This window comes from Vipera berus (genome assembly GCF_964194415.1).
Source record: "Vipera berus genome assembly, chromosome: 3".
NCBI lineage: Eukaryota > Metazoa > Chordata > Lepidosauria > Squamata > Viperidae > Vipera > Vipera berus.
In genome coordinates this window covers 28,837,564-28,864,228 of record NC_138204.1, presented here as the reverse complement: position 1 = coordinate 28,864,228, position 26,665 = coordinate 28,837,564, and the positions used below count along the sequence as shown (strand labels likewise).

The 26,665-nt window shown below is 41.7% G+C and overlaps 1 protein-coding gene across 1 annotated transcript in view; it reads right to left on the bottom strand.

Moving 5' to 3' along the window:
- PTPRT (protein tyrosine phosphatase receptor type T) overlaps positions 1-26,665 on the bottom strand; it is a gene marked incomplete at both ends in the record, with an annotated part of 698,891 nt that overhangs the window by 119,643 nt on the left and 552,583 nt on the right. The window contains 2 exons of the mRNA XM_081322609.1: positions 19,477-19,513; positions 25,380-25,653. Of these exons, the coding sequence (XP_081178735.1) occupies positions 19,477-19,513; positions 25,380-25,653 (311 nt within the window). The remainder of the gene's footprint in view (positions 1-19,476; positions 19,514-25,379; positions 25,654-26,665) is intronic.

Here is a 26,665-nt window from a genome sequence, read left to right as displayed (position 1 = left end):
TTAAGGAAAAGAGATCAAATTGCTAGGTATTTGAAAAAATGAAGGATTCTTGCAAGATCCAATCTGGGTTGGTCATTGGGACAAGAGGACTCTTCCAAACTTTTGGACTCATGCTGGAACCTATCCTCAGGGAACTTCTCTCTGCTGGAATAAGTGTTTTGGGCTATTCAATGAGTCCTATTTATGTGGTGCCTTCTGTTGTTTGAATGGTAGGTTGATGGCTCGCAATTGTCTGTTATTTCCTTACTCCAGGGGTGTCGAACTGCTGGCCCGCAGGCCGGATGTGTCACGCAGAAACCACGCCCACCCCATTGCTAGCAATGGCAAAACTGTGCCGATACATTGTGCGATGTCACATGACATCACGAGTTTGACATGTCTGCCTTATGTTGTCAAGCCCAAGCCCAAACCTCTCGTCCCGGTGACTAACCCAGATTGGATCCTGCAAAATTATCCTAGGACATATTCATGAAGGATTCTTGGCTTGTTAATAAAATTACTGGAATAATAATTAACTACAAAAAGCTGTGGTGGTGCAGTGGTTAGAAGGCAGTGGTTAGAATGCCTGACTGGCTCAACCTTCCATCTTTCCAAGGTTGGTAAAATGAAGGCCAGATTGTTGGGGGGTAATATGCTGACATTGCAAAACACTCAGATAATGCTGTAAAGCACAATAGAATGGTATATAAGTCTAAGTGTATTGCTATTGCCAAATTGCAATAATGGAATTATAGTTTCTGGGTGATGGGAAATAATCTTTCTTTTTCATCTGGTATTCATAGACTTGCCATCTTGAGCAAATTTTATTGTGAGATTAGGGGAACTAAAGATGCTTAGCCTTGGTGCAACAAAATTTTTCAAATATGTCACTATAAGGTTGATCAAGATCTGACCTATTTTTCAACATTTCTAAAATCAAATCACAGGAAAATGGACTTAAATTGCAACCAATCAAATTCCATTTAATATTAGGAAATTGTTTAAAATGAAGAACAATTTTACAGTAGGAAATTTTCATGATATAATGACATATATTCTTTCTGTTATTGGACATAATCTAGTCTATCTGGATAAAAAATTCATAATACCTGGAACTGTCTTCTCTCTATAACATTTTATTTGTACAGAATCACATTCCACTCTACCAATTCAAGTGGAAAATGTTTATTTTACATATCCTGTCTAAAAATATCTAATAAATATACAAAGCAGAGAAGGAATTTGTAGATGCACAGTGAAATGAAATACTACCTGATCCTTCTCAAATCCTGCTAAGTGGACAGGGAAATTTCTAAAAAGAATAAGCTATAGTTAAAGATCAAAACAGTTTACCACACAGATTTCTTTGCTACTGTGAAGTGAAAACACAGAGCTATCATTGTGAGCTCCCCCTTAACCATGTTGTTAGTTTAATAAATTTAAATTGGATTCTTTTCTCACTTGGAAAACAAAATGATGGCATGGAAAAGACAAGACAAGGAGGTTCTGATTCTGTGTGACTGTTTTCTGATCACAAAATTATTCCATATTTTCCAAAAGTGCTCACATAAGGCTCATGACTGGTGTAAATAAAATTTCTTTCTCCAAGAACAGTATTTTCCAAGTGTTATTATTAAAAGTTTATTATATTGCATATATTCTTTAGCAAATGTATGAAAAAAAAAAAGAAATGTGACATATTAAGGATGATAATAGCAGAATCAGATAAGTACTCAAGAAAGCTGGGGATGGTTTATTAATAGGAGTATCTTATCATGAATTTGGAAGCTTAGCTTTAAGGATACTGGATTTCAGGCCCCGTCCGACGAGTCACCCAAAGATTGACACCGGAACGGGAGCTGGTTCTTCTAAGCCGTGTTTATTATCCGCATAAACATTCGCTCAAAGACAAATGAAGTCAGCGTTGACTTTACAGCACAGTCAACGCTGTTAAATAACCGGCAAGGCTAACTCCCACCACCACACCCTTAATTACACCACCACGCCCCCACCCTACTTAACCCCGCCTCCCATGGTTCCCTCCTCTTGGCTCCCGTCCCACCACCAATGCAGCCGGTAAGTTACCCCCCAGCCTAAACCTCCCTCTTTTCCCCCAGAGCTCTGCCTAGACTCTTCTTTCCCCCCACCACCCCAGGTCGCCGCGAGCTGCTCGCTCAACCCCTTCCCGGCCCACCGGTTGTCTCCGTCACCCCCTGACCCACCCAGGCACCCATTCTTGCCCTGCGGCTCGGGCGCTGGGCAGCCACCGCCTAGTTCTTCGTACGGCCCCTTCCCGGCCTGTAAGCAGCCTCTGGAACCCGGCTGGCTGGTCCGCGGCCTCCCCAGCTGGCGGGCGGCCCGCTGCTGCGCCGTTCTTCTCGCTGGCCCATTCCCCGATCCGTCGGAGTAGCGTGGGCGTGGCCAGCCGTTTCCGGAACCCGGCAGCATAGCGAGGAGGCGAGGATGCCTGCGAACGACCCTGCGGCCTGGTAAGTTGCTCCGGGCGGTTACCGGGTCGCTGGGGAGGGCCATGTGCTGACCCGGCCCTCCAGGAGACGACGGGCGACGGCGGGAGGCTTTGGGGCCTGGTGGGTTGTTCCGGTTACCGGAGTGCTGGGGAGGGCCGAATGCCGTCCTGGCCCTCCGGGAGATGACGGGCGCCGGCGGGAGGCTTCGGGGCCTGACGGGGTGCTCTGCGGGAGCCTGGCAGTCTGGTGAGCCACCCCGCGGCCCGTCCGAATGTCGGGCGTGCTCGGCCCGACATGCCGCCCCCCCTACCAAGGGTCCTCCTGCAGATGTAGAGAACAGGGTTATAGCATCATTCACTGTGCACACACCCCCATGACCCCCACCCCCCGGCCTGCCAGGGTGGGCTCGGTGGAACGCCCGGATCAAACGTGGAGCATGGACATCTTCCCGCGACACCCACGTTGCCTCCTCCACCGGGTACCCCTTCCACCGAAGGAGATATTGTAGGGCGCCCCTCCGCACTCTGGAGTCCAAGACCTCCTGCACCTCATATTGGTCGGCGTGAACCGGTCCGGGACCCCCCTCCCCTGCTGCCGCGGTAGCCGCTGGAGCAGGTTTCAGCAGGCTACTATGGAACACCGGGTGGACCTTACCCAAAAACTTAGGCAACCGCAGCCGCACCGTTACCGGGTTTACCACCTGCACCACCCGGAACGGCCCGAGGTATTTGGGTCCTAGCTTACGGCACGGGACCTGTAACCGTAAATACTTGGTGGACAAGTAAACCAGGTCCCCCACCCGCGGTGTAGCAAAGGGTTTTCGTTTTTTGTCCGCCTGTGCTTTGGTCGCCGCGGCGGACCGATCCAACGCTTCCTTCGCCGCCCCCCAGGCAGCCGTGATTTGACGCATCCAGTCAAGCGGTGAGCACGGAGACGCCTCTTCCTGAGGGCATTCACTGAAGGGAACGAACTCGTGACCAGTGACCACCCGATATGGAGAGAAGCCAGTACTACTGTGAACTGCGTTATTGTATGCGACTTCAGCAAGCGCTAACAGGTCTACCCAGTTCGTCTGCCGGAAAGAAACATAGCTCCGTAAATAACGTTCAACAGCAGCGTTGGCTCGTTCTGCGGCCCCGTTGGTGCTGGGATGATAGGCGGTACTCAATCCCTGGGACGAGCCGATATGACGCAGGAACTCTCTCCAAAACCGGGCTGTGAATTGCACCCCTCTATCCGAAATCACACGCCGCGACACTCCATGCAGTCGGTATACTTGCGTGAGGAACAACCAAGCTAAGCGACGGGCTGATGGTAACCCCTTACACGGGACAAAGTGTGCCTGTTTAGAAAACAGGTCAACTATCGTCCAGATAACGGTGTGACCCTTACTCTCTGGGAGGTCCACAACGAAGTCCATGGCGATGTCCTGCCAAGGCCGGGTTGGGTCAGCCACCTGTTGCAACAACCCCAAAGGCTTCCCAACTTGGGGCTTTGTAGTGGCACAAATATGGCAACGCCGTACGTACTGCTCGATGTCACTCTTCATGCGAGGCCACCAGAATTGACGACGTGCCAGATGTAAGGTTTTCACAAACCTGAAATGTCCCGCCTGTTTGGCGTCGTGACACCCATGCAGAACGCGTGGCCGCACGGTTTCGGGTACATACAGTCGTGTTCCATGCCACGCTAAACCGTCCCGCATAGTTAATAGTCCCGGATTACTCCGCAACCAGGCATCCTCCTGCAAGGTCCTTTGGATGGCCTGGTTCAAATTCTCCTCCGATACCTGTCTAGCACTCTCCGAACCAATCCCCTCAGTTGCCAGTGTCGGGATGAGTGCCTGCACCACCTCCTCCCTCTTGCTGTCAAACTGAGGCATGCGTGACAAGGCATCTGCCAGAAAGTTCCGACCCCCCGGCACATACTTCAGCACAAAACGGAAGCGACGGAAGTATAAGGCCCATCGGACATGTTTAGGCGACAAGCGACGAGGGGTTTGTAGGGCTTCCAGGTTTTTATGGTCCGTCCACAGTTCGAACGGACGGGAGGCCCCCTCCAGAAGATGTCGCCAGGTTTCCAAAGCCCAACGGACCGCATAAGCCTCCTTCTCCCACACCGCCCAGGCCCGTTCAGTGGGAGTCAGTTTCTTAGAGGCATAAGCACACGGCTGCAGGACCCCGGCACTGTTCCGCTGAAGGAGGACGGCCCCAAGAGCAACATCGCTCGCATCCGCCTGTACGACATAAGCCAGCTTGGGGTCGGGATGTCTCAAAACGGGCTCTTTAGCAAAGAGGGACTTCAGTTCCTCGAACGCCCGCTGACACGCGGTGGACCACTCCAATTTCAACCCCAGACGCGGGCGTGTCTTCAACTGTCGTGTGCGCAGTAGATCTGTTAACGGCAGGGCGATAGCTGCGAAACGTGGGATGAATTGTCTATAAAAGTTGGCAAAGCCAAGGAAACTTTGCAACTGTCGCCGAGTCTGCGGAGCCTGCCACTGTTGAATGGCTTGTACCTTTTTAGGGTCCATCTCCACCCCCGCCGCCGATATACGATACCCAAGGTAGTCCAGCTGGGCCTTATGGAACTCACACTTGGACAGTTTAACATAGAGCTGCGCTTCCAGCAGTCTTGACAACACCTGCCGCACAAGAAGCACATGCTCCTCCAATGTGTCCGAGTAAATCAGGATGTCGTCCAAGTATACCAAAACACCCCGATACAGGAACTCATGCAGGACCTGATTGATCAATTGCATGAACACAGCGGGAGCTCCCTGTAGGCCAAATGGCATCACTCGGAACTGAAAACTGCCAAGAGGACAATTAAACGCGGTCTTCCATTCGTCCCCGGCTTTGATCCTCACCCGGTAATAGGCTTCCCTGAGGTCCAACTTGGTGAATACCCGGCCTGTCGCCAAATGGGCCAGCATGTCCTTCATCAAAGGAAGGGGATAAAGGTGCTCCACGCACACCGCATTAACCCCCCGGTAGTCCACACACAAGCGCAAGCCCCCATCCTTCTTTTCACGAAAAAGAACTGGCGCCGCCACCCGGGATCGTGCTGGTTGAATAAATCCTCTTTCCAAGTTCTTATCTATGTACCGCCGTAACTCCTGCATCTCTTTTGGAGACATGGCGTACATACGGGGCTTAGGTAGTCTGGCCCCAGGTTCGAACTCAATAGCACAATCCGTCAGCCGATGGGGTGGTAACGAATCGCACTCCCGCTCATCGAAGACGTCCATTAAATCCGAGTAGTCCCGGGGTACATGCACCTTCGAATCATCCGTGACCCCGCAAACCTTCTCCCGCGTCCCCGTGTCCTCCGGCCCCAGGAAGGAATGGTGGAGAGGGGGCTCAGGCCCCAGACCCACCCGAAGATGACGACTACCCCCCTCCCACCAAATCGTGGGGCCCCATTTATCAAGCCACGTAAGGCCCAGAATAAGAGCTTCAGTCATAGAGGGCACCACAACAAAACGCAAAACTTCCCAGTGGGCCCCCAATTCCAGCCGGACAGGTTCGGTGACGTGGGTGATAGGAGCCCCCCCAAGGAGCGACCCATCCACTTGTTGGAAACGCAGAGGGGTTACCAGTCGTTGCAACCGGATACCCACTGCAGCCACTGTTTTCCGGTTGATTAGACACCGGGTGCTCCCCGAATCGACCAAAGCCCTAACCGCCCGCCTTTGCCCAGACACGGGGCTCACCAACACCACGGGGAACACAAAAGGGCACACCGGAGCGCTTACCATCGGATCATCCTCCAGCTCCAGATCCTCAAGGTCTTCCGTCAGCGCGGTCTGGGTAGTTACGGGCCCGGTTGCCAAAGGAGGTGTCGTGTCCCGACGGCTGTCATCAGCGGCTTGATAAGCAGTTCGGGACCGCTCCGAGGTCTTCCTAGCAGGCAAAGCCCGTGTCGAAGTTGCTGGAGGAACCATCCGGGCTGGCGGGAGCGGGCATTCAGCCGCCCGGTGACCCGGCTGGTCACATCGGAAACACCTAATACCAGGACGTGGTGGTGGTACAGGGTTGGCCTTGGCCACCGGCAGGCCGGGCCGCTCCTCCACCTTCACCCTTTCGGCCGGCCGCCGGGCCCCGGTCATCCCCTCAGACCTTCCTCGAGTATCCTGCAAGCCAATGTCCAGCTCAATAGCCACCCGGAACCAGTCCTGCAGACGGGCCGGAACCCCTCTTACCACACAAGCTCGTCGCAAAGCACTATCCAGTCCAGCCTTAAAGTGGTGCACAAGAAGGCGTTCAGGCCATGACCGTAGCCTCCCGGCCACCTTCCGGAACTCCCCAACGTAACGTACTGCCGGTCTTCCTTGTTGGCGCAGATCCAACACTTCGGCCTCGGCACGGAGCACCCGTGAGATATCCTCAAAACGGGCCCGTAAAGCCTCCAGGAAAAGACCAAGGTCCCCGAGCTCACGGGCATGATCGCCGTATAGGTCAGCCGCCCAGGCCGCAGCCTCTCCTTGTAGACACGCTGTGACAGCCACTACCATCGCCCACTGGGACGTATAGGCCGGGCCGTATTGGTCCATGTGATTAATCACCTGCCCCAAAAACATTGCCAGGCGGTCTGGATGACCATCATAGACCACGGTCAGGGGCGGAGGACCCCACGCCAGCCCTTGACCCCAAGGACCCAGCGGCATCCCCTGGGCTGGAACCCCCCCATCTGGTCGTAACGGCTGCTGTCTTGGTCTTCCGGTTACGCTGTCCCAGGGAATCGTGCCGTTTGGTACCGCCATAGTGGGAGCCGAAACCCCGGGACCTCTGGGAACCTCAGGCTGGCGAGCTGATCCCTGGTACCTTGGGCTGTCCATACGAAAGCGGGGTGGGCTAGACCGCCGAGCAAGGCCACCTGGGAGGGACTACTGCCCCTGGTCAGACTCATCTGGAACAGACCAAAGCCCAGGCTCCCGACCCCTCACTTCCCCGAACCGCTCTCTGAGAACCTCCATAGTACGGTTGCCCGGAACGGTGGAGTAACTCCATTCTTCACCGCTGTCCTCCACGAAACACCGCTCCCTCCACTCAGTAGACGCACCTTTAGGCCGGTTCATCAAGCCTTGGCCGAGTCCTCGATGATCCCCATCAGAATACGTCCACCGATCGCTGCTGCGACTCCGCACTGCAGCCTCCTGAGGCCCCGGACCAGAGCCTTCGAGTGGAGGGGGTTTTTCCTTCCGCCGCACCGAGGGCAACGCCTCCTCCCCCACCTCCACCGACTCCAAGAGCCCAGCCGCAGCTCCAGCTTCCTCCTGCCCCTCAGCCAGTGGTGCAGCATCCTCCGTGCCTTCTGCCATAGCAAACCTCTGAGGAAAGAGCTCCCCGCAAAGTAAGAAAAAGGAACGCTGACTTACTTTCAGGCCCCGTCCGACGAGTCACCCAAAGATTGACACCGGAACGGGAGCTGGTTCTTCTAAGCCGTGTTTATTATCCGCATAAACATTCGCTCAAAGACAAATGAAGTCAGCGTTGACTTTACAGCACAGTCAACGCTGTTAAATAACCGGCAAGGCTAACTCCCACCACCACACCCTTAATTACACCACCACGCCCCCACCCTACTTAACCCCGCCTCCCATGGTTCCCTCCTCTTGGCTCCCGTCCCACCACCAATGCAGCCGGTAAGTTACCCCCCAGCCTAAACCTCCCTCTTTTCCCCCAGAGCTCTGCCTAGACTCTTCTTTCCCCCCACCACCCCAGGTCGCCGCGAGCTGCTCGCTCAACCCCTTCCCGGCCCACCGGTTGTCTCCGTCACCCCCTGACCCACCCAGGCACCCATTCTTGCCCTGCGGCTCGGGCGCTGGGCAGCCACCGCCTAGTTCTTCGTACGGCCCCTTCCCGGCCTGTAAGCAGCCTCTGGAACCCGGCTGGCTGGTCCGCGGCCTCCCCAGCTGGCGGGCGGCCCGCTGCTGCGCCGTTCTTCTCGCTGGCCCATTCCCCGATCCGTCGGAGTAGCGTGGGCGTGGCCAGCCGTTTCCGGAACCCGGCAGCATAGCGAGGAGGCGAGGATACCTGCGAACGACCCTGCGGCCTGGTAAGTTGCTCCGGGCGGTTACCGGGTCGCTGGGGAGGGCCGTGTGCTGACCCGGCCCTCCAGGAGACGACGGGCGACGGCGGGAGGCTTTGGGGCCTGGTGGGTTGTTCCGGTTACCGGAGTGCTGGGGAGGGCCGAATGCCGTCCTGGCCCTCCGGGAGATGACGGGCGCCGGCGGGAGGCTTCGGGGCCTGACGGGGTGCTCTGCGGGAGCCTGGCAGTCTGGTGAGCCACCCCGCGGCCCGTCCGAATGTCGGGCGTGCTCGGCCCGACACTGGATAGCTATAATATATTAATCATAACTTTTTGAAATAACCAAGGATAATTGAAAATGGTGCTTTATATTGTTCCGTTGAAACAGTTTTTGTTTCTCAAAAATCACAGTGTAATATTCCATCATTGAAATGCCTTTTCATTTCTTCATACAGGTGACAATCAACTGAATAAAGCCTTATGAAATGTATAGCCATTCTGGATAAGTGATTGCAAACTACCCTTTTCTTTTGTCCTACGTTATATAATAAGTGAAATACTGTCTGGGTCATCTTCAAATATATTCATGTAAAGTGTTTGCCATTTCTGAATCTTCTGGTGATTGTTTCAAATGTTTTTTAAATACATATAACAGAAACTTAATATTAAGAAAAGTTTCAGTTCAATGATTATGAATGAATTACTTCCATTTTATTTCTGTGTCTATGTATGTCTAGGATAGTAGTGGAACAGAAAAACAATTGTCCACATAGAATTAGCCTTAATGTCATTGATTTTCCTTCTAAAATTTTCTAACAATAACTGTAATTATATTAAGCTAATAAGCACACTAGCAAAATGCACCTCAAGAACATTTTTTTAAAAAATCATGATTAGTCTTTATTAAAAAGGTTCTCTTATAAACTGAACAAGCATGTAAATTTTAAGTATTTATTATTCTGAATATAACTATTGTTGTTTCCACAATTGATCATGGTATGAAAGAAACCTACATTTCAGTATATATTTTGGAGTGATTATGCAAAGACAATATTTATCAATCTACCCTAAGAAGAAGGGTATGAGAGACTGTATGAAAATAGAACAAAGAAGGAACTTGTCAAATGAATAATGCCCAAGTAAATGAAAAGACCAACAGCAAATAATAGATTTGACCTAGATAAAAGTAGAATATTTTGCAAATAATATAATTGCTTTAATAATACAAAATAACAAGTCCTAGTAAATTAAATATTACTCAAAAGAACAGTGTTGATGTTATAAAGCTATTCATATATTGAGGAGTGGGTAAATCTGGCTTTCTTTTGTTCTAGAGGCAATTATTCCCTATACATATTGCCATTAGCAAATTACAAGTTGTGCTGATGTCTGATGCTGCTTTACCTCAATGTGCACTCAGAGAGATTCACGGATGTCCTATTTACTGTTCTTTTTCTATTTTACAACAAATGCTTTTAGGAGCAGAGCAAGAAGAAACATTAAAAATCTACCCAAAGACAAATAGTATAGTAGCACATCGCCTTCCAACTCCAAATCTGGACTGCTACTTAGTAATTGTCAGATGCTAAATTCTTCCAAGTTTCCGGGGGGGGGGGGGATAGCTGTTTTTCTTCCATGTTCCTATCTGACAGTTTCTTTATCACAGAATAGAATAGAATAGAATTATTTATTGGACAAGTGTGACTGGACACAAAGAGAGAATTTGTTTCCAGTGCATAAGCTCTCAGTGTACATACAAGCAACAAGTGGTAAATCATGATCATAATCATCATAAAAATATATTCATCATAAATCATAATACAACACTTAGTGATAATCATAGGATACTAAATAAGCAAACAACATAAATCATACTAGAATACTAAATAAAACAATATAAATTGTAAGATACAAGCAACCAAATTATAGTCATAAGAAGACATAATAATAGTCATAATTCTGATTTTGATTAGGTTATCTTCATATCAGTCTTTATTTCTAAAAACTGCCTAGACAAATCCCTGTGATTTTCTTAGCAATCTTTTTGAAAGTGATTTGATTTTGACTTCTTCCTAGGGCTGAGAAGGCATGACTGACTCAAAGTCAACCAGCTGGGTTAATGATTAAGGCTGGAGTAGAAATCATGATTCTACTATTTTGGAGTGTGGTACCGTAACTATTACACCAAACCTGTCCTCATATTCTATGCAACTACAAATAATATTGTGATATTACTACAGGTACTATAATCCTAATCATGTTACATTGAATATTGAAGGAAAACAGAAAGATAAATTTTGCCCATATTTTCACTGGATTAGTATATATTGGCTTTATTAGCTTGTCCCTGGAATTCAGTGGATCTACTGTAGTTTACTGTTCATGCAATTCCTCAAAGGTTCAACATACTGGGAAAATGTGATAAAGAAATTTTTCATGATTTTCAAGTCTACCAAACAAAATACTCTCCTTAATATGAATAAATGACAAATATACTACAACCCTTTCTTGACTTCGTGTTATTCAGCTGCATATATTCCTTTTTTTCAGAAAGAGGAATGAAAACATAACATCCTCCTGTATTATGAGGAGAGTCAAACAAAGTGAAACTGAGTGTTGATTCTTGAAGATGTCAATAATGGGAATGTAGTATAGACCTTCTACATCCTTATATTTGGAATAAAACAATGCTAACATAACTTGCTTGCTTGCTTTCATTAACTGGACACTAAAATATATTGGTGCTTGGAACCACTTTAAAGATAGCAAACTTAAGCTAACTCTGTTTATTTAACTGAACAAAGCTCATCTTTGTATGCTTATCTTAAGAGAATGTAGGCATTATGACTTAAAGCAAAATTCTAAAACAAAGCCATGTTTAATCAGCCACTATGCAAGGTAAGATAAGGATACAGTGTTTTCCATAAAATGGAAAGCAAGGAAGACTAAAATTATATATATTTTATTATATATAATTTTAGTCTTCCTTGGTTTCCATTTTGTTGAAAAACACTGTATCCTTATCTTCTATGTGCATGGATTAGTTGAAATTTTGATAAAGTTCATGAAGCCATATTAAACATGCTGTGTATGTCAACTTAAAAATTAAACTGCTTGTTTTCTGACTAGTTAAATATTTTTATCATGTCAACTCATTTGAAAAGATATTTAATACTATTCTGTTTTTTTATTTTTGACTTGATTTTTTCCAACATCCTTTTTTGATTCTCAATTTTTTTTTTAAAAAAAAAGAAGTACTGCTACAATTAAAATATCCATACAAACAATCCAAAGATCACTAGCTCCCAGTATTACATCTGAAACTTTAAGGCTAGCATGGCAATGGAGTGTCATTCTGAATAAAGGTATTGTTTAACTGCTATCTGCGAATATTCAAACTGCACTTATGCTGGCAGAGTGTAAAATTACTAAGAAATATGCTATTAAACAAATGAGAATGAGAAATGAGAGCATACTTGTTTCAACATGCAGACAAATGACTTAACAATCCAGTAACTGTCAAAATGTTTGCATTTTTTATGACAGTTCCTTTCCTGTACTGATAATCACCTGTGCTCATGAGGCTGGGTGGGTTTCGGGTGGTCACCTGTTGCCTACCTATTACTGCTAAGAACAAGAAAAACAGTTTCCAGGCAGCATGCATGAGAGAGAAAAGAAAAAAAGGAAATAAAAATAAAAATGTGGCATTTCAGAAAATCGCATTTTAATCCTAAAAATTTGCACTCAAAATTTTAATATATATAATTATATATGAGATAAAGAACCATTTATGAGCCCTCTGCCTATGTTTCAATTAGAATTAATGAAATATGTTCTTCATTTCATGAGTCAATTATATACCATTCACAAGATAATGCAATTTTCACAAATAAAGTATTAATGCTAACAGATATTGTTCCGGGAGAACAGGGAAAAAAATCAATTTACAAGAAAAAAAAAGAAACCCATACCAGATTAAAGTATATAGAATTTACAGGATGTCATTAAAGAAACTAAGGATGCAACAACAGATTTTTTTTCAATTAAATTCTGTGGCAGAGAAGAAATAAATTGAGGCTTAATTATTATCTTATTTGAAAGGAATGCTTGTTTTACTAATGATGCACATTAAGGTTGATAAACATGTTCACTGTTTGTTTTTTCTTTTATTCTGGATAAAGTCCCACTTCTTTCTCATTTAAACATAACTAGTTTGTCATGGATACAAGTTCAAGTATGAAAAAGACTAAAGGCACAAAACAGATTGTACTACTAGTAAAGAAAAAAAAGGAAGATAGCAGTTTTATATTAATTTGAGTGATATGTAGAGTAGCGCAGTAGTGCAGATGAGTAGATTAATCATATTGTATGCATGTAAGTTTCTAATATACTAAACATTATAATAAATTCAGGAAATTCATTGTTTGAAATAAAACAGGATCTATTGCATATAAATATCAGAGGCATATACTGAGAAGAAAATTATTTAGATGTTTGTTTAAATTTATAAGTACACACGTATACATAAAGGGTACAACTGCCTCATTTAGTGATTGTTTGCAATTATGACGGTGATGAAAAAGTAACTTTAGAACCAATCCTCTCATTAATGATCTTCACAGGTCTGTAAAGCAAAGGAAAGCTAAAGTAAGATTATAAGCACAGTTGTGCCTTTACTGACAACTCCTTGCCTTAACAAGAGAGTTTCCAGTCTCAGTTGTGGTCACTAACCTTTGGAGTGATTTAGGAAACAATTCTTGCTTTATTCAAGGCCTCACCAAAATATCCATCCCCCATTTTTTTTTCATTGGGTGAATAGTTGGGTTTGGGGATAAGCAGTCATGAGTTGATTTCCAAATGATTATGGAAAAAAGAATTAATTTCTTTATCAATGTTTTCTAATGGCAAAAACTCCTGTTAGCCAGTTTCCTTCTAAATTAAACAGGGATTGCATTGTACAATGGGAAACCCGCAAGCATACTTTAAAAAAAAATCAGAATGAATTCATCTTGCTTGCAGATTATTTGATTAAGATTATTTGAAAGAGTCCTACACTGACAAAATGGAAATTGGTAAGGTAACAAGTTACCTTTCAGACGCTGATATTAAATATCACCTTTCTTTCTTTCCCCCCCTCTTGAAATTGTTTCAGCTCAGCCCACCTTATTTAATTTCAGGTTAGGAAATTTCATCTTTTGTTTCACCCAAACTCCTGAAATGAAAAAGAATTAATTTTGATTCGATTTATACATTCTTTAGCAATTATTATGGGGTTTTTTAGAATTAGAATAACAGAGTTGGAAGGGACTCTGGTGGTCTTCTAGTCCAGTCCCCCTGCTTAGACAGGAAACCCTAACCATTTCAGACAAATGATTGTCCAATCTTCTTCTTCCAGTGTTGGAGCATTCACAACTTCTGCAGGCAAGTTGTTCTACTGATTAATTGTTCTAACTGTCAGGAAATTTCTCCTTAGTTCTAGGTTGCTTCTCTCTTTGATTAGTTTCCATCCATTGCTTCTTGTCCTGCTTTCAGGTGCTTTGGAGAATAGCTTGGCTCCCTCTTCTTTGTGGCAGCCCCTGAGATATTGGAACACTGCTATCATGTCACCTCTAGTCCTTCTTTTTATTAAACTAGACATATCCAATTCCAGCAACCATTCTTTATATTTTTAGCCTCCAGTCCCCTGATCATTTTTGTTGCTCTTCTCTGCACTCTGTCTAGAGTCTCAACATCTTTTTTATATTGTGTTGACCAAAACTGGATGCACAATTCCAATTGTGGCCTTACCAAGGCATTATAAATTGGTATTAACAGTTCACGTGATCTTGATTCTATCCCTCTGTTAATGCAGCCTAGAACTGTGTTGGCTGTTTTTGGCAGCTGCAGCACACTGTTGGCTCATATTTAAGTGATTGTCCCCTGGGACTCTGAGATCCCTCTCACAGTTATTACTATTGAGTGAGGTACCACTTATACTATAACTGCATTAGGTTTTTCTTTCCTAAATGTAGAACCTTACTTTTTTTCACCACTGAATTTCTTTTTGTTAGATAGTGCCCAATGTTCAAGTCCGTCAAGATCCTAATGTATCTTAAGCCTATCTTCTGGGGTGTTGGCTATTCCAGCCAGCTTGGTGTCCTCTGAAAATTTGATAAGTTCCCCATCTATCCCTCACCGAAATCATTGATGAAGATGTTTAAGAATACTGGGCACAAAACAGACACTTGGGGTATACCACTGCATACTTCTCTCCATGTAGATGCAGTTCCATCGAGGACTACACTTTCAGTGCAGTTGGTCAGCCAGTTATGAATCCATCTGGTGGTGATACTGTCTAACCCACATTTTTTTATCTTATCCAGTAGTAGGTTGTGGTCTACTTTATCAAATGCCTTACTGGAGTCCAAGTAAATTATATCCACAGAATTCCTCTGGTCCACTAATTTTGTCACTTGGTCAAAGAATGCAATAAGATTTGTCTGGCATGATATGTTTTTGACATAACCATGTTGGCTTTTGGTGATGACTTTCTTTGCCTCTAGGTGTTCACTGATTCATTGTTTTATGGTAGATACTCTTGTCACTAAGTGTAATATAATATGTCTTGAAACTTTACACAAGTTTCTAATATTTCATTTTGGAGCCACTTGTAATTAATGTTGGTTAAAATTGGAAATGCTATCTCATACATGAAGACTACAAGACTTTACAGTAAGACCAGATAGTTTCCCAGGTTATTCAGGAATGGTAGAGCATACAAAGAAAGAAATGAGAGAAAGAATAGACCTCCTTTGAAAGCAGTTTTTGGTCAAGTGCATTATAAATGGGAAGAAGTTGCTAATCCTTCACTACGTCAGAAGAGAGCAGAATATGCAAAAACCACAAGTAGTCCATTTATTTAGCAACCAAAGTTACCATGATGGTGATAAAAGTGATTTATGACTGATCCTCACACTTATTTTATTTATTTGTATCCCAACTTTATTATTTTTATAAATAACTCAAGGCGACAAACATACCTTCCTCCTCCTATTTTCCCCACAACTTTCTGTGAGGTGGGTTGGGTTGAGAGAGGTATCTCATTGCTCATTATGACCATCACAGCATTCCCATGGTCATGTGATCAAAATTTGAGCACTTGATAACCAGTGTGTATTTATGATAGTTGCAGTGTCCCAAGGTAAAAGTAGTCATCAACTTATGATCAGTTACTTAGTGACTTTTTGAAGTTATGACCAATCTCCCTGGAGGTACTTAAAACCCTGTGTCAAAGTTTCAACAACTGTCCCCTTCCTATGTTCACATGACTGCATCTCAAACTTTTTTGTCTTAATTTCTATTCAAATGTTTTACTCCATGCAAACTGCATCTCCACGGATACAACTCAAGAGATTCCTGCTACATGTTTAGCATCATTACCCATAGATTGAAAGTCTTCACAAGTACAGTTCACTGACTTCCACATAAGCTAGGAACCTGCATAAAAATAGTTGTAGTTTATATGGAGGTCAACCTTTCAGAGATAATCTGAAACATTGCATAATTGGGGCAGTCTAAAAATCTATGGGGTAATGCTGCTCCAAAGGGCAGACACTACAACAAAGAAAGCATACAAGGTCCTTTTCGATCACATTGAAAATATCTTTCTTCTTTTACTACCCTTAGGGGGTTTTTTGTCAATTAGTAGGGAAGGCCTTTGGATGACAAATCTGAAGAATTAATATTTTCCCCCCTCTGGCTCCAATTTAATATGAGTCACTTTTTAAAAATATTTTTGATGTCATTTTAATGTAATTCTTTAATTTCATGACAGTTGCAGAAAAACTTCCTTTCATTGCTGTTACACTGTATGGTTTTCAGACAGATATTTCTGCATTAATGTTTCAAGACTTTTACCAGTTCCTTTCCTTTTTAAGCAGGAGATATAATACATAGGAATATTACATTCAGATGTGATCCAATGATTAAACTCTGGGATCATCACAGGTTTATCAATGCTTTGATTTAACCAAGGTATGCTGAATGAGTCATAGTGGCTGGGTTCACACATACCGCTAAACCACAAATCTGATTTGACAAATCCCACTGTTTTAAGTTGGAACTAAACAAATGTATTATGCCTTAGTTTGTATCATGAAGACATTTCATGGTTGTGAACTTCAGTAGAAGATAACTTTTGCTGATGGAAACAGCTATCAGTATAATAATGAATTGTTCTGACTTTTTTCATTTTGTGGCTAGTTAGTATTCTGTGATATCAAAAACAGTCTGGGTAAATCATGATGTAAAGACAAAACAAAGTCAGGATCATGGAAACAGAGAATGGAATTGGGGTTGCCAAGCCAACCCTTTGATGTAATTATAGCCATTGAAGAAAAGCCAATAAATTTTGTTGTCAATATGAAAAATATATTGTGTAGGAAAAGGCTAACTTAATAATAATAATAATAATAATAATAATAATAATAATAATAATAATAATAATAATAATAATAATAATAATAATAATAATAATAATAATAATAATAATAATAATAATTATTTATATACCGCCCTTCTCCCGAAGGACTCAGGGCAGTGAACAGGGCAAACATATAAAAATACAAAGATACAAAAGTTAAAAAAAAGAATTAAACACAATGCCCAAGCTAAAACAATAAATAGATATATTAAAAACAACAGTAAAATCCCAACCCATCCCCCATCAGGCCAGGCCGGCTTGTTCGAATAAAGTTTAAATGTTATGATGAACTCTTTTATTGGCTTAAAATGCTCTAGTTATTTCCTCTAAAGTAAGAGACCAGTGAAGATATTCATGGCACCACTGATAACAGTTTTGTTATTTCAGGAACATTGTTTTAAATCACTAAATATAGAGATAGCTACTTCTTACTCTTACTCCTTAATTGTTGTACAGTAAGAAGAGGTTTCCCCGAATATTTAAATACTGTGCTAATATTCAGTGAATTTTACATCTTGACAGTGATCATTAGATTTCACATAAAATTGCAATAGAAGCTACAGGAAAAATAAAACCATAACATGAGAAAATAGGCATTGACATAAATTGAACAATAATAATTCTATTATTCAGCTTGGCACCAAAATGAAATTTTTTGGGGGGAAATGTCTATATTAAACTGATTGTAATACAGTTTTAAAATGCACACATTTTCCACATTTCTGCAACTATATTCAAGGGCATTTTTACTGAGGAAAGAGATTTGGCAGACAGGAATACTCTGCTTTCGGTTTTTGTTACAAATAAATTGTTCTATTGACACCTTTGCTGGCAAAGCTACCTGCTTGATTCATGCCTTTCCACAGGAATCACATCTCTGTCATTTAGATTGAGGGGTGTCAAATTTATTTTAACAAAGCACCACTATTCTGTTTAGATTAAGCTAGACATTAGTATGTGGCCAATGGTTTGATTTCTCATCTTAAATTACCATTAATTTGAAGTCATTCTTGTCAAGGACCCTGGAGACATATCAGCAGAACTTGTACAAATCAACACTGAACTTTTAGATATTGTGAAAACACTCTCATTGGAAATCAAGGCATGCACTCTCTTTTGAATTCTATTTACCAGCTTGATTATCACTTCCATATCATTATCAAAACTGAAAGCTCTGCCTGGAGCATGGTATTCTTAAAAGCATAAGAATTATTTGAAAGAAAGTAGAGGAAGTAAGTAGATGAAAGAGATCTTTTTATTTATTTATTTTATTTTATTTTATTGGATTTGTATACCTCCCTATTCCCGTAGGACTCAGGGCGGTTTACAGGGCAGTTAAAACCATGAATACAAAAAATTAAAAACAATTAAAACAATTAAATTAAATTCAAGCCCCAAGAGTAAATCTAAAACCCAGTTAAATTAACAATCCCACAGTCTGGACCAAACAGATCGAAGAGCCAAGTTTTCAGGTCCCGGCGAAATGAGCAAAGGTCAGGGGCAGTCCTAAGTTCTGTGGGTAGTTGGTTCCATAGGGCAGTCGCACCCACAGAGAACGCCCTTCCCCTGGGAATAACCCGCCGGCATTCATTAACCAGCGGTACCCTGAGAAGGCCCTCCCTGTGGGGGCACACAGGACAATGGGAAGATGATGCCGGCAGCAGGTGTTCCCTTAGATAGTCCAGACCCAAGCCATTTAGGGCTTTAGAGGTCATTACCAGCACCTTGAATCTCACCCGGAGGGCAACCGGAAGCCAATGCAGCTCACGGAGAAGAGGTGTTACACGGGAGTATCGGGAAGCTCCCATCAAAACTCGCTTGGCTGAATTCTGCACCAGTTGAAGCCTTCGGGTGGTCCTCAAGGGCAGCCCCATGTAGAGGGCATTGCAGTAGTCTAACCGGGAGGTCACGAGCGCATGAGTGACTGTACATAGAGCATCTGGGTCCAGATAGGGACGCAACTGGTGCACCAGGTGAATCTAGGCAAAAGCCCCCCTGGTCACGGCTCCTATTTGATCTTCCAAACTAAGCCATGAATCCAGGAGGACTCCCAAGTTGTGAGCCCTATCAACGGGGGGTAATACCTCATCCCCTATTGTTAATGATGGAGAAGGCTGGTCAGCCCGAGATGCCAGTATGAACAGCCACTCAGTCTTGTCAGGATTGAGATGAAGCCTGTTTCTCCCCATCCAAACCCGGACTGCCTCCAGGCAACGGGACATCACAGTGAGGGCATCACTGGGTTGGGTCGGGGTGGAAAGAAAAAGTTGGGTATCATCAGTGTACTGAAAAAAAAACCCACAATGGCTTTTCTGGTTTAAATCAACATATGGATATTCCACTTTATGGTATTGTGTAAATGACAATAACTACATATATTTAGAAAAACAGCCTTGCTTGCAATTATTCTCTGGTAACAAAAGAAAGAAAGATCCAGGGGCATCTTAAAGATCATCTTAAAGTGCTTGTACTTTATATCACTGAAGAAATTTGTTTCTATAATTTAAAGAGAGGAGAAAGAGATGTTGAACATACCTTTCGTGGCTAGCCGGACACAATTTATTTTGGTTTCCTGCAAATGACAGAATATGAAAGGACATCAGATTGTTTCTTTATGAAGCATTTAAGAAGGAACAATATCCTTCACCTAGAGTTATACATAAAGAATATGTCTGGAATATCTATGGCTAGCATAATATATATAGGGCTGTGCACACAGTGAAAATGGAAGTACCTTGGACCTGACCAGAATGCAAGCATACACTTCTCATCTACTATTCATTTAAAGGAAAATGATATTTTTCAGATTCCTATTGCTTCAAGAGTCACCCTAACTTTGATGATGAATTCCTTAAAGGGTATCATTTTTTTCATGCTTATATGAAAACCTGAAAAAAAGATCGGGTTACTTTAATGAACAGAAAAGAAATGCTATTTCTGCATGAGACTTGAAGCATTTCAAATCACTTTTGAAGAGTATTCAGCCCTACTAAATGCAAATTGATACCACTGTGCATAAAACCTGAGTTCCATTGTCAGGGAATAGATTGGGGATATAAATTAAATTCAATATGCACATTAGTGAAAGGGAAATGGTGCAATCTGCAAAAAGGACAAAAATACACAGGTATAAATAGAGTCCTCTAGTGTTCATCATACTCTAGTCACACACGTTTACAAATATATACAAGGAAATGCATATTTGAAAAAAGATATGCCTAGCATAAGAATATAAAACTTGGAAAAAAAATTAAGCTGTACAGAAGAATTAAGGACAGTTACAAATCATTTCAAATCAATTGTTAGAATATAAAAGTATAGGAAAATTTTGCAAACCATACAGATTTGATTTAGACTCATCTAGATACCTTTTGTTCCAAAAAATTGTTTATGCAAATTTAAGAACACACAATTCATATCCAAATGATATATACCGGTAATCCAGTTGTACCTTGCAATTTGTCTTTATGGTTCTGAAAAAGAAATATTTGTTGGGTGGTAATAAACTACAAATGTTGTTTCTTCCTCTGTTTTACATTGTAAAACATGTGTCTCCAAATACCAGATTTTGAATAAATTATTGTATATAATATAGCTTTATTAATGTAGCTATTTTTTTGCACATTTTGCTTGTATAAATTATTGTATATAATAGGGTTCTATCAATATGGTTATTTTGTGCACATTTTGCAAGCATTAATATAGCATTATATATTTACAATTTTCATCTTATATTTCAATAATAATTCTAAAAAAAATAGAACAATACTTTATTATAGCAAATATATTTTCTGGTGGGATAAGCTAAACACATGATTCTACATCTGGTGAGACCAGTATTATTGTATATCATATGGTATATTTCTTGCTCCCAGAATACTTCTTTAAGTAGACTGTCCTAATGCTATCATTTCTACCAGCTGACTAACACAAAAGGGCAACTCTATCAGATTAATTTTTTAAAAAGGTACTATTTCCCACTTCAGAAATATTCAAAACTTCTTCCAAGTCTAAGAGTAAACAATCTGTAGGAGAGTAGGAGAGGTTAAAAACATTTTAACCTCATGGTATGCAGGTTCTGAGGTTTTGCTTGATAAAAAAATACAGGAAACCAGAAGTTACCTTCAAGTTTTACATTTTTATTCAGCTGAACAAAGATGGGCTCCTCTAAAAGAGAGCAACTGTGAATGAGAAGAAATCCTTGTATTTATTCTTTCTGGTTACATAAGCAAGCCATCCAGCACAGCTGACACACATATAATAAAGATTTCACCCAGTAAGTCTGGCATACTGTAAAGAGAGCAGAAGTAGCTAAACTTGTTCCCTTTTGGGTGTTTCCCTAAAGATATTGTATGTTCTCAGGTGGGTTAGGACATTGGGTGTTTTTTTACTGGCCTTTCATGACCCTGCATCCAGGACTTTGCAAGTGCCCAAAGACAGCAGGGCCATCTGCACATTCACAATTAATATTTCCTATAAGGTAAATTTAAAGGTTCCCCCGCACATGCGTGCTAGTCGTTTCCGACTCTAGGGGCTGGTGCTCATCTCCGTTTCAAAGCCGAAGAGCCAGCACTTGTCCGAGGACGTCTCCGTGGTCATGTGGCCAGCATGACTAGACGCCAAAGGCACACGGAATGCTGTTACCTTCCCACCGTAGTGGTCCCTATTCTTCTACTTGCATTTTTACGTGCTTTCGAACTGCTAGGTTGGCAGAAGCTGGGACGAGTAACAGCCGCTCAATCTGTTATGCGGCAGTCGGGATTCGACCCGTCAAACTGCCGACCTTCCAATCAACAAGCTCAGCGTCCTAACCCACTGAGCCACCGCGTTCCTATACTGTCCCCTAATTCCGGGTCAACACTCATAATTTGAACATGCCACAAACTCATCCAAACTTCCATCAAAAAATAAAAGTTCAGTCAAATGCATGGGTGGAGGCAGAGTTTTCTGATTGACAGTTCTAGTTTCCAGTGATAAAATGCCTATATCAGGGCTTTATTTTTCTATTTATGTTCTTTTGCTTCAAATTACACTAAATTTTGGAAAAACATAACCCACATTCTGGTATCAGACCTCCAGAGCTCATGACAGGAATGCTCTGATAAGTCCCAAACCCAACTGTCACAGAAGTGAAATTGTTTTCTGGGCACATTTGGCAATTGTGCAGAGTTGCTGTTCGCCTCTCACACATTGAATATATTGCCCTCTAGAGAGTCCCCTCATCCTTTGTTTATTTATTTTTCTTTAAAGATATGGTTGCACAAGGAGGACATGCAATCCTGCTAAGGACAATCCACACTGCTATGCTTAACAATAAGTTAAGCTGCAGATTTTGGGTGGGGAAAATTACTTTATTCCAATATTGTTTCCACTGCTTTATAGGGAAAAAAAATACCTCAGCTTTGTGTTTCGGTACTGATACCTGGGACTTGTAATAATGCTATAGCATTAGTATGTTATACAGCTATATTTGTATTAGTTTGTGACACATGCAATAAAGGACAGGGATAGATCAATGCCTGACATCTGAACACTCAGTATTGCCAGACCACGTTACTTATTAGTTTCAGTTTGAATTAAATTCTGTCTTCTTCCTAGAATCATTCCTGCACTATGGCAAGGTCTGCTTAAATTCTATATTATGACTAATAAGAGGTATGCCGTCTTGTCATCTGATATCCTTTTACTACAAATTAGGCTTGGATAATAATGAGGCGTCTACTATGATTTCCTATTCTTTCTAAAAATACATGTGTGTTTTCCTCTAGATTACAGGTGTCGAACTCGACACATCACGTGACATGTTGTGATATATCACAACTTTTCTTTGCATTGCCAGAGCTGAGGTGGGTGTGGCCTCCGCATGATGCAACTGGACCACGGGCCGGCAGTTTGACACACCTGCTCTAGATGTTAATTTATACTATGTTCTAAAACTTCAATAACATTTCCTTTGGAATAAATTTAAATTTTATTTTTTTTCTTTTTAAAGAAAAATGTTTTTTGCATGTTAGAGCTCTAGTTTGGGGCCACGTAAGCTGTACTGTAACCCTTCAGTCTCTTCTCTCAATAGCTAAGTTGTCAACGCTGCTAACATCGGATGTTCTTTCTTTGACAAAAGATGAAGAAGCAGCTATTTCATATTTCTACTTGTGTATCACTTTTAGAGTTAAAGTTAGTTGAAGAAGGGAGGGGGAAGGAAGAATGTATGAGAAATTAGTTAGACTAAACAACAGTAGCAGAATAGTTTCAAGCTTGAATGTAACAAGAAACATAAGAAAGAACTGGGGGGGGGGGTTTACGCTAAGAAGGGAGAACTGACCCTTCAAACTAATTGGAGAATGTGATTAATGACAGCAACTAAAGGAGGAGAATTGTGTTTAATATTATTGTGCTAAGGGGAGGGAAATTCAGATTCCAGCTTCTCACAAGCATTGCCGATGTTTTAGGGCTCTAATAAAAGACTTTTAAGGTAAACAATGCCTCAGAGTTCTTTCAAGAGCTCATCTGTCGGAAACTTGACATAAGTGTTGTTACATTGAAAATGACACAATAGATATTTATATATTATGTCTGTTAAATTGTAGCCAACTTAGATCAGCCATTTAATACAACAACAACAACAACAACAACAATAATGTTGGAAGGTATCTTGGAGGTCATCTAGTCCAACCTGCTGCTTAGGCAGCAAACTCTGTTCTTTGGATTTGTTGCACAATGTGCCATTTTTGGTGTAATATGCCAAAATGTGTTCTAGTCTCGAGGCTGTCACACAGGAGTTGAATTTTCTGGATCTCCATCCAAAGATAGTCTAAATAAAACAAGTGTGAAACTGAATATTCTTTCATTATATAATACAAACCACCTGTTTACTGGAATGTGTGATTTTTCACTTTATGCACTTGTCAAAAGCCAGATGCTTAAATGAAATATGTCAGAGTTGGGTGTAAAGGAGAGCGGAAAGCAAAAATTTGTATAGAGAAAATACAACTGGTTCATGATTCAATGAGATTGTGCAACAATGCACAGGAATGTTGACAGAATAGAAATATACAGCTCCTGGTACCTTATTTAAAATTCCACAACCCCTGCCAAGTGGGTGGAATTCAGGGATTTAAGTTTTTGACAATCTCACCATTAGCATTTCTCAAAAGCTTAGCTTTTATGACCAATATTTTAGATGTAAACATAACAATCTCACAAGATTTGATAATCTTACAAGGTTTCAACAATTATTCATGTATGCATTTAATTCCATTGATTTATTTAAAATATTAAGCATTTATATCTTGCCTTTTCTCACATAGTTTTATTTAATTTTTTTCTGAGAATTTTCTCTATGGTTGTTGAGGGTGTCTTAATATTCTGAATTCTGTACTCCAACCTCAGAAGAAAATCCAAGAACATTATCAAGGACAGAAAGCAATAATTAGAAATGAAGACACAAGTGAGATTACAATTTTTATCCAATTAAATCATTCTGTTTATACTACCTGATGTAAATATTTCTCCTGAAGACAAAATCAACATTGAAATTTCATTTTTACTGTGACTAATTCATATTTAATTAAAATACCATGGGAAGAGGAAGAGCCAGGCATTGATAAATAGATACAAATATCATTAAAAGACGCTAATCTGAAATTGTATTGAAAATAGAAGATGCTATTTACTAGGAAAACATCTTAGATTTACAGTACAATCAAATAAAGAGGGTTTTTTAAATGCATCATTTCTATGCGAAGCAATGTTTATAAAGTGAAGTTGATGGGAGGAAAACGGATAGCTGGAAGCAGTTTGGACTGGCACCTCTTATTAAATAATTACAGATTGAAGTGCAAACTTGTTTTTTTTTCTTTATCTGCATGATTTGGAATTATATCAGCTCTTGAGCTGTCATTACTTATGAGTTGGAGGATGCAAGTCTTCAAACAAGAATATAAATAACAACTACACACATATGTGCATCCTTCCTTCTCCCTAACCTTTACAGAAAACTTTAGTGGAGATTTTCACCTTCCACCAACAATGGTACCCCTGGGAAATCTCTCTTGTGCATTTTTGGTTTACTCTTTAGTTCATTGAAAGAATGTCTGTCTCCCTCCCTCCCACAGATTTTGAGCAGGATTATAGAGGCAGGGTGGGAGGAATCTTTTTTCTCTTACATCAAAGAGATCTTGCTCAAGTTTCCTACTTGGTTTTCTACTGCAAACAAGCTAATACATATGTTGCAATGAATATTAAAGTGACAATCATTTTAATTCCTCCAACTTCAAACAAATGTGTTATACACTTTGGGTATACTTGTCATAATACAACATGCTTACTTTCAAATATTAAACAATCCCATGGTTTGGCACACTTGTTTTTTTTTTAAAAAAAAAAGATCCAGGGGATTTATTGTTAAATTGACTGAATTTTGCTCATGATGCACTTACCCCATTTGCTTTACTAAGAGCCTGAAAGTAAATGCTGTAGCTTTTCAATGGTGAAAGTGGAGCATTCCAATAGCCATTGTAGGTTTTGTTGTCTCCCACTGTGAAAGGCTGTGTAACTGGAAGATTGACTGGCTTCAACTCAGCTGCAAAGTAATGGGGGGAGTCAAGACTTGAAGCATTTTTGTAGCTCATTGGAACAGAGAAACATTCAATGATGTCTGCAGCTCTTCGTGATTTCTGTGGCCGTTCTTCTTTTACAACAAGCTGGTAGACACTGAAAAAGACCAGGAACATTTAATGGGATAGGAACAAACAACTTTTTGGTGTAAGAAAAACAATTTAATTCAAGAGAGTATTAGCAATTAAAAAAATGGATATCAGGTAGAGAGTCCAAGTGTCTGCATTTACACTACTGTAGAAAAATCCTAAGAGTTGCACTAAATAATACTGCTGACCAACATTCTACTAATGTAATATGTGAAGAAAAGTATTATAATTTTACTGCTATGATGTCTGCCTGAACTGAATTGTCACTTGGCAGTACTCCTGTTGAGCACTTTTGCTGTCTCCCTGCTATAGTACTCAGCTAAGCAACACACACAACTGTCTACTACATCACTGAGAAATTTCCCAAGTGTATGGTGGAAACTAACTGGATCCATAAGGTGCCTGGGATAAATTATCTTAATGGCCCCACACCCTATAAGAAGGACAGTGGTAGCTGTGAGTCCCAAAGTAACCAGATAGTAATCTGACCATGACAAATGACTGCAGTTGATGTCTTTCATCTTTAGCTTGCACACTACTTGCTGTGAGGTAAAAACCAGATTAAATATGTGGCTTCACAGTGTGAATTGGGGCTGTGATGACCTTTATAATTCCATTTTCAGATGCTCCTGCCAACTGGTTTCCATATTTTAAGTCCAAATAATGACCCAAATTAATTGGAATGAGGAACAGAAAGAAAAGGTACAGCAAAGTTTTGTTGAATTCTGAAAGGCTTATAAGCACATTCAACTGAATCCTCCTTCAGTTGTTGTGTAAGGGTTATTGTGATACAATTAAACATTTTGAAGCTGCAGCAAAATCTACATCCCTACGTGAATTTATAACTTGTGAAATTACATTGAAACCTTTAACAGAACTACTTTGATTGCAATAAATTAAATGGTTGACATGGTTGAGAAGCCAAGTTAGAAAAAGGTTAAAGAGTCAAGTAAGGTATTATAAGAACTATAATCACAACACCTCATTATTATACCTCCTGGTCCCTGGGTTACAATTTA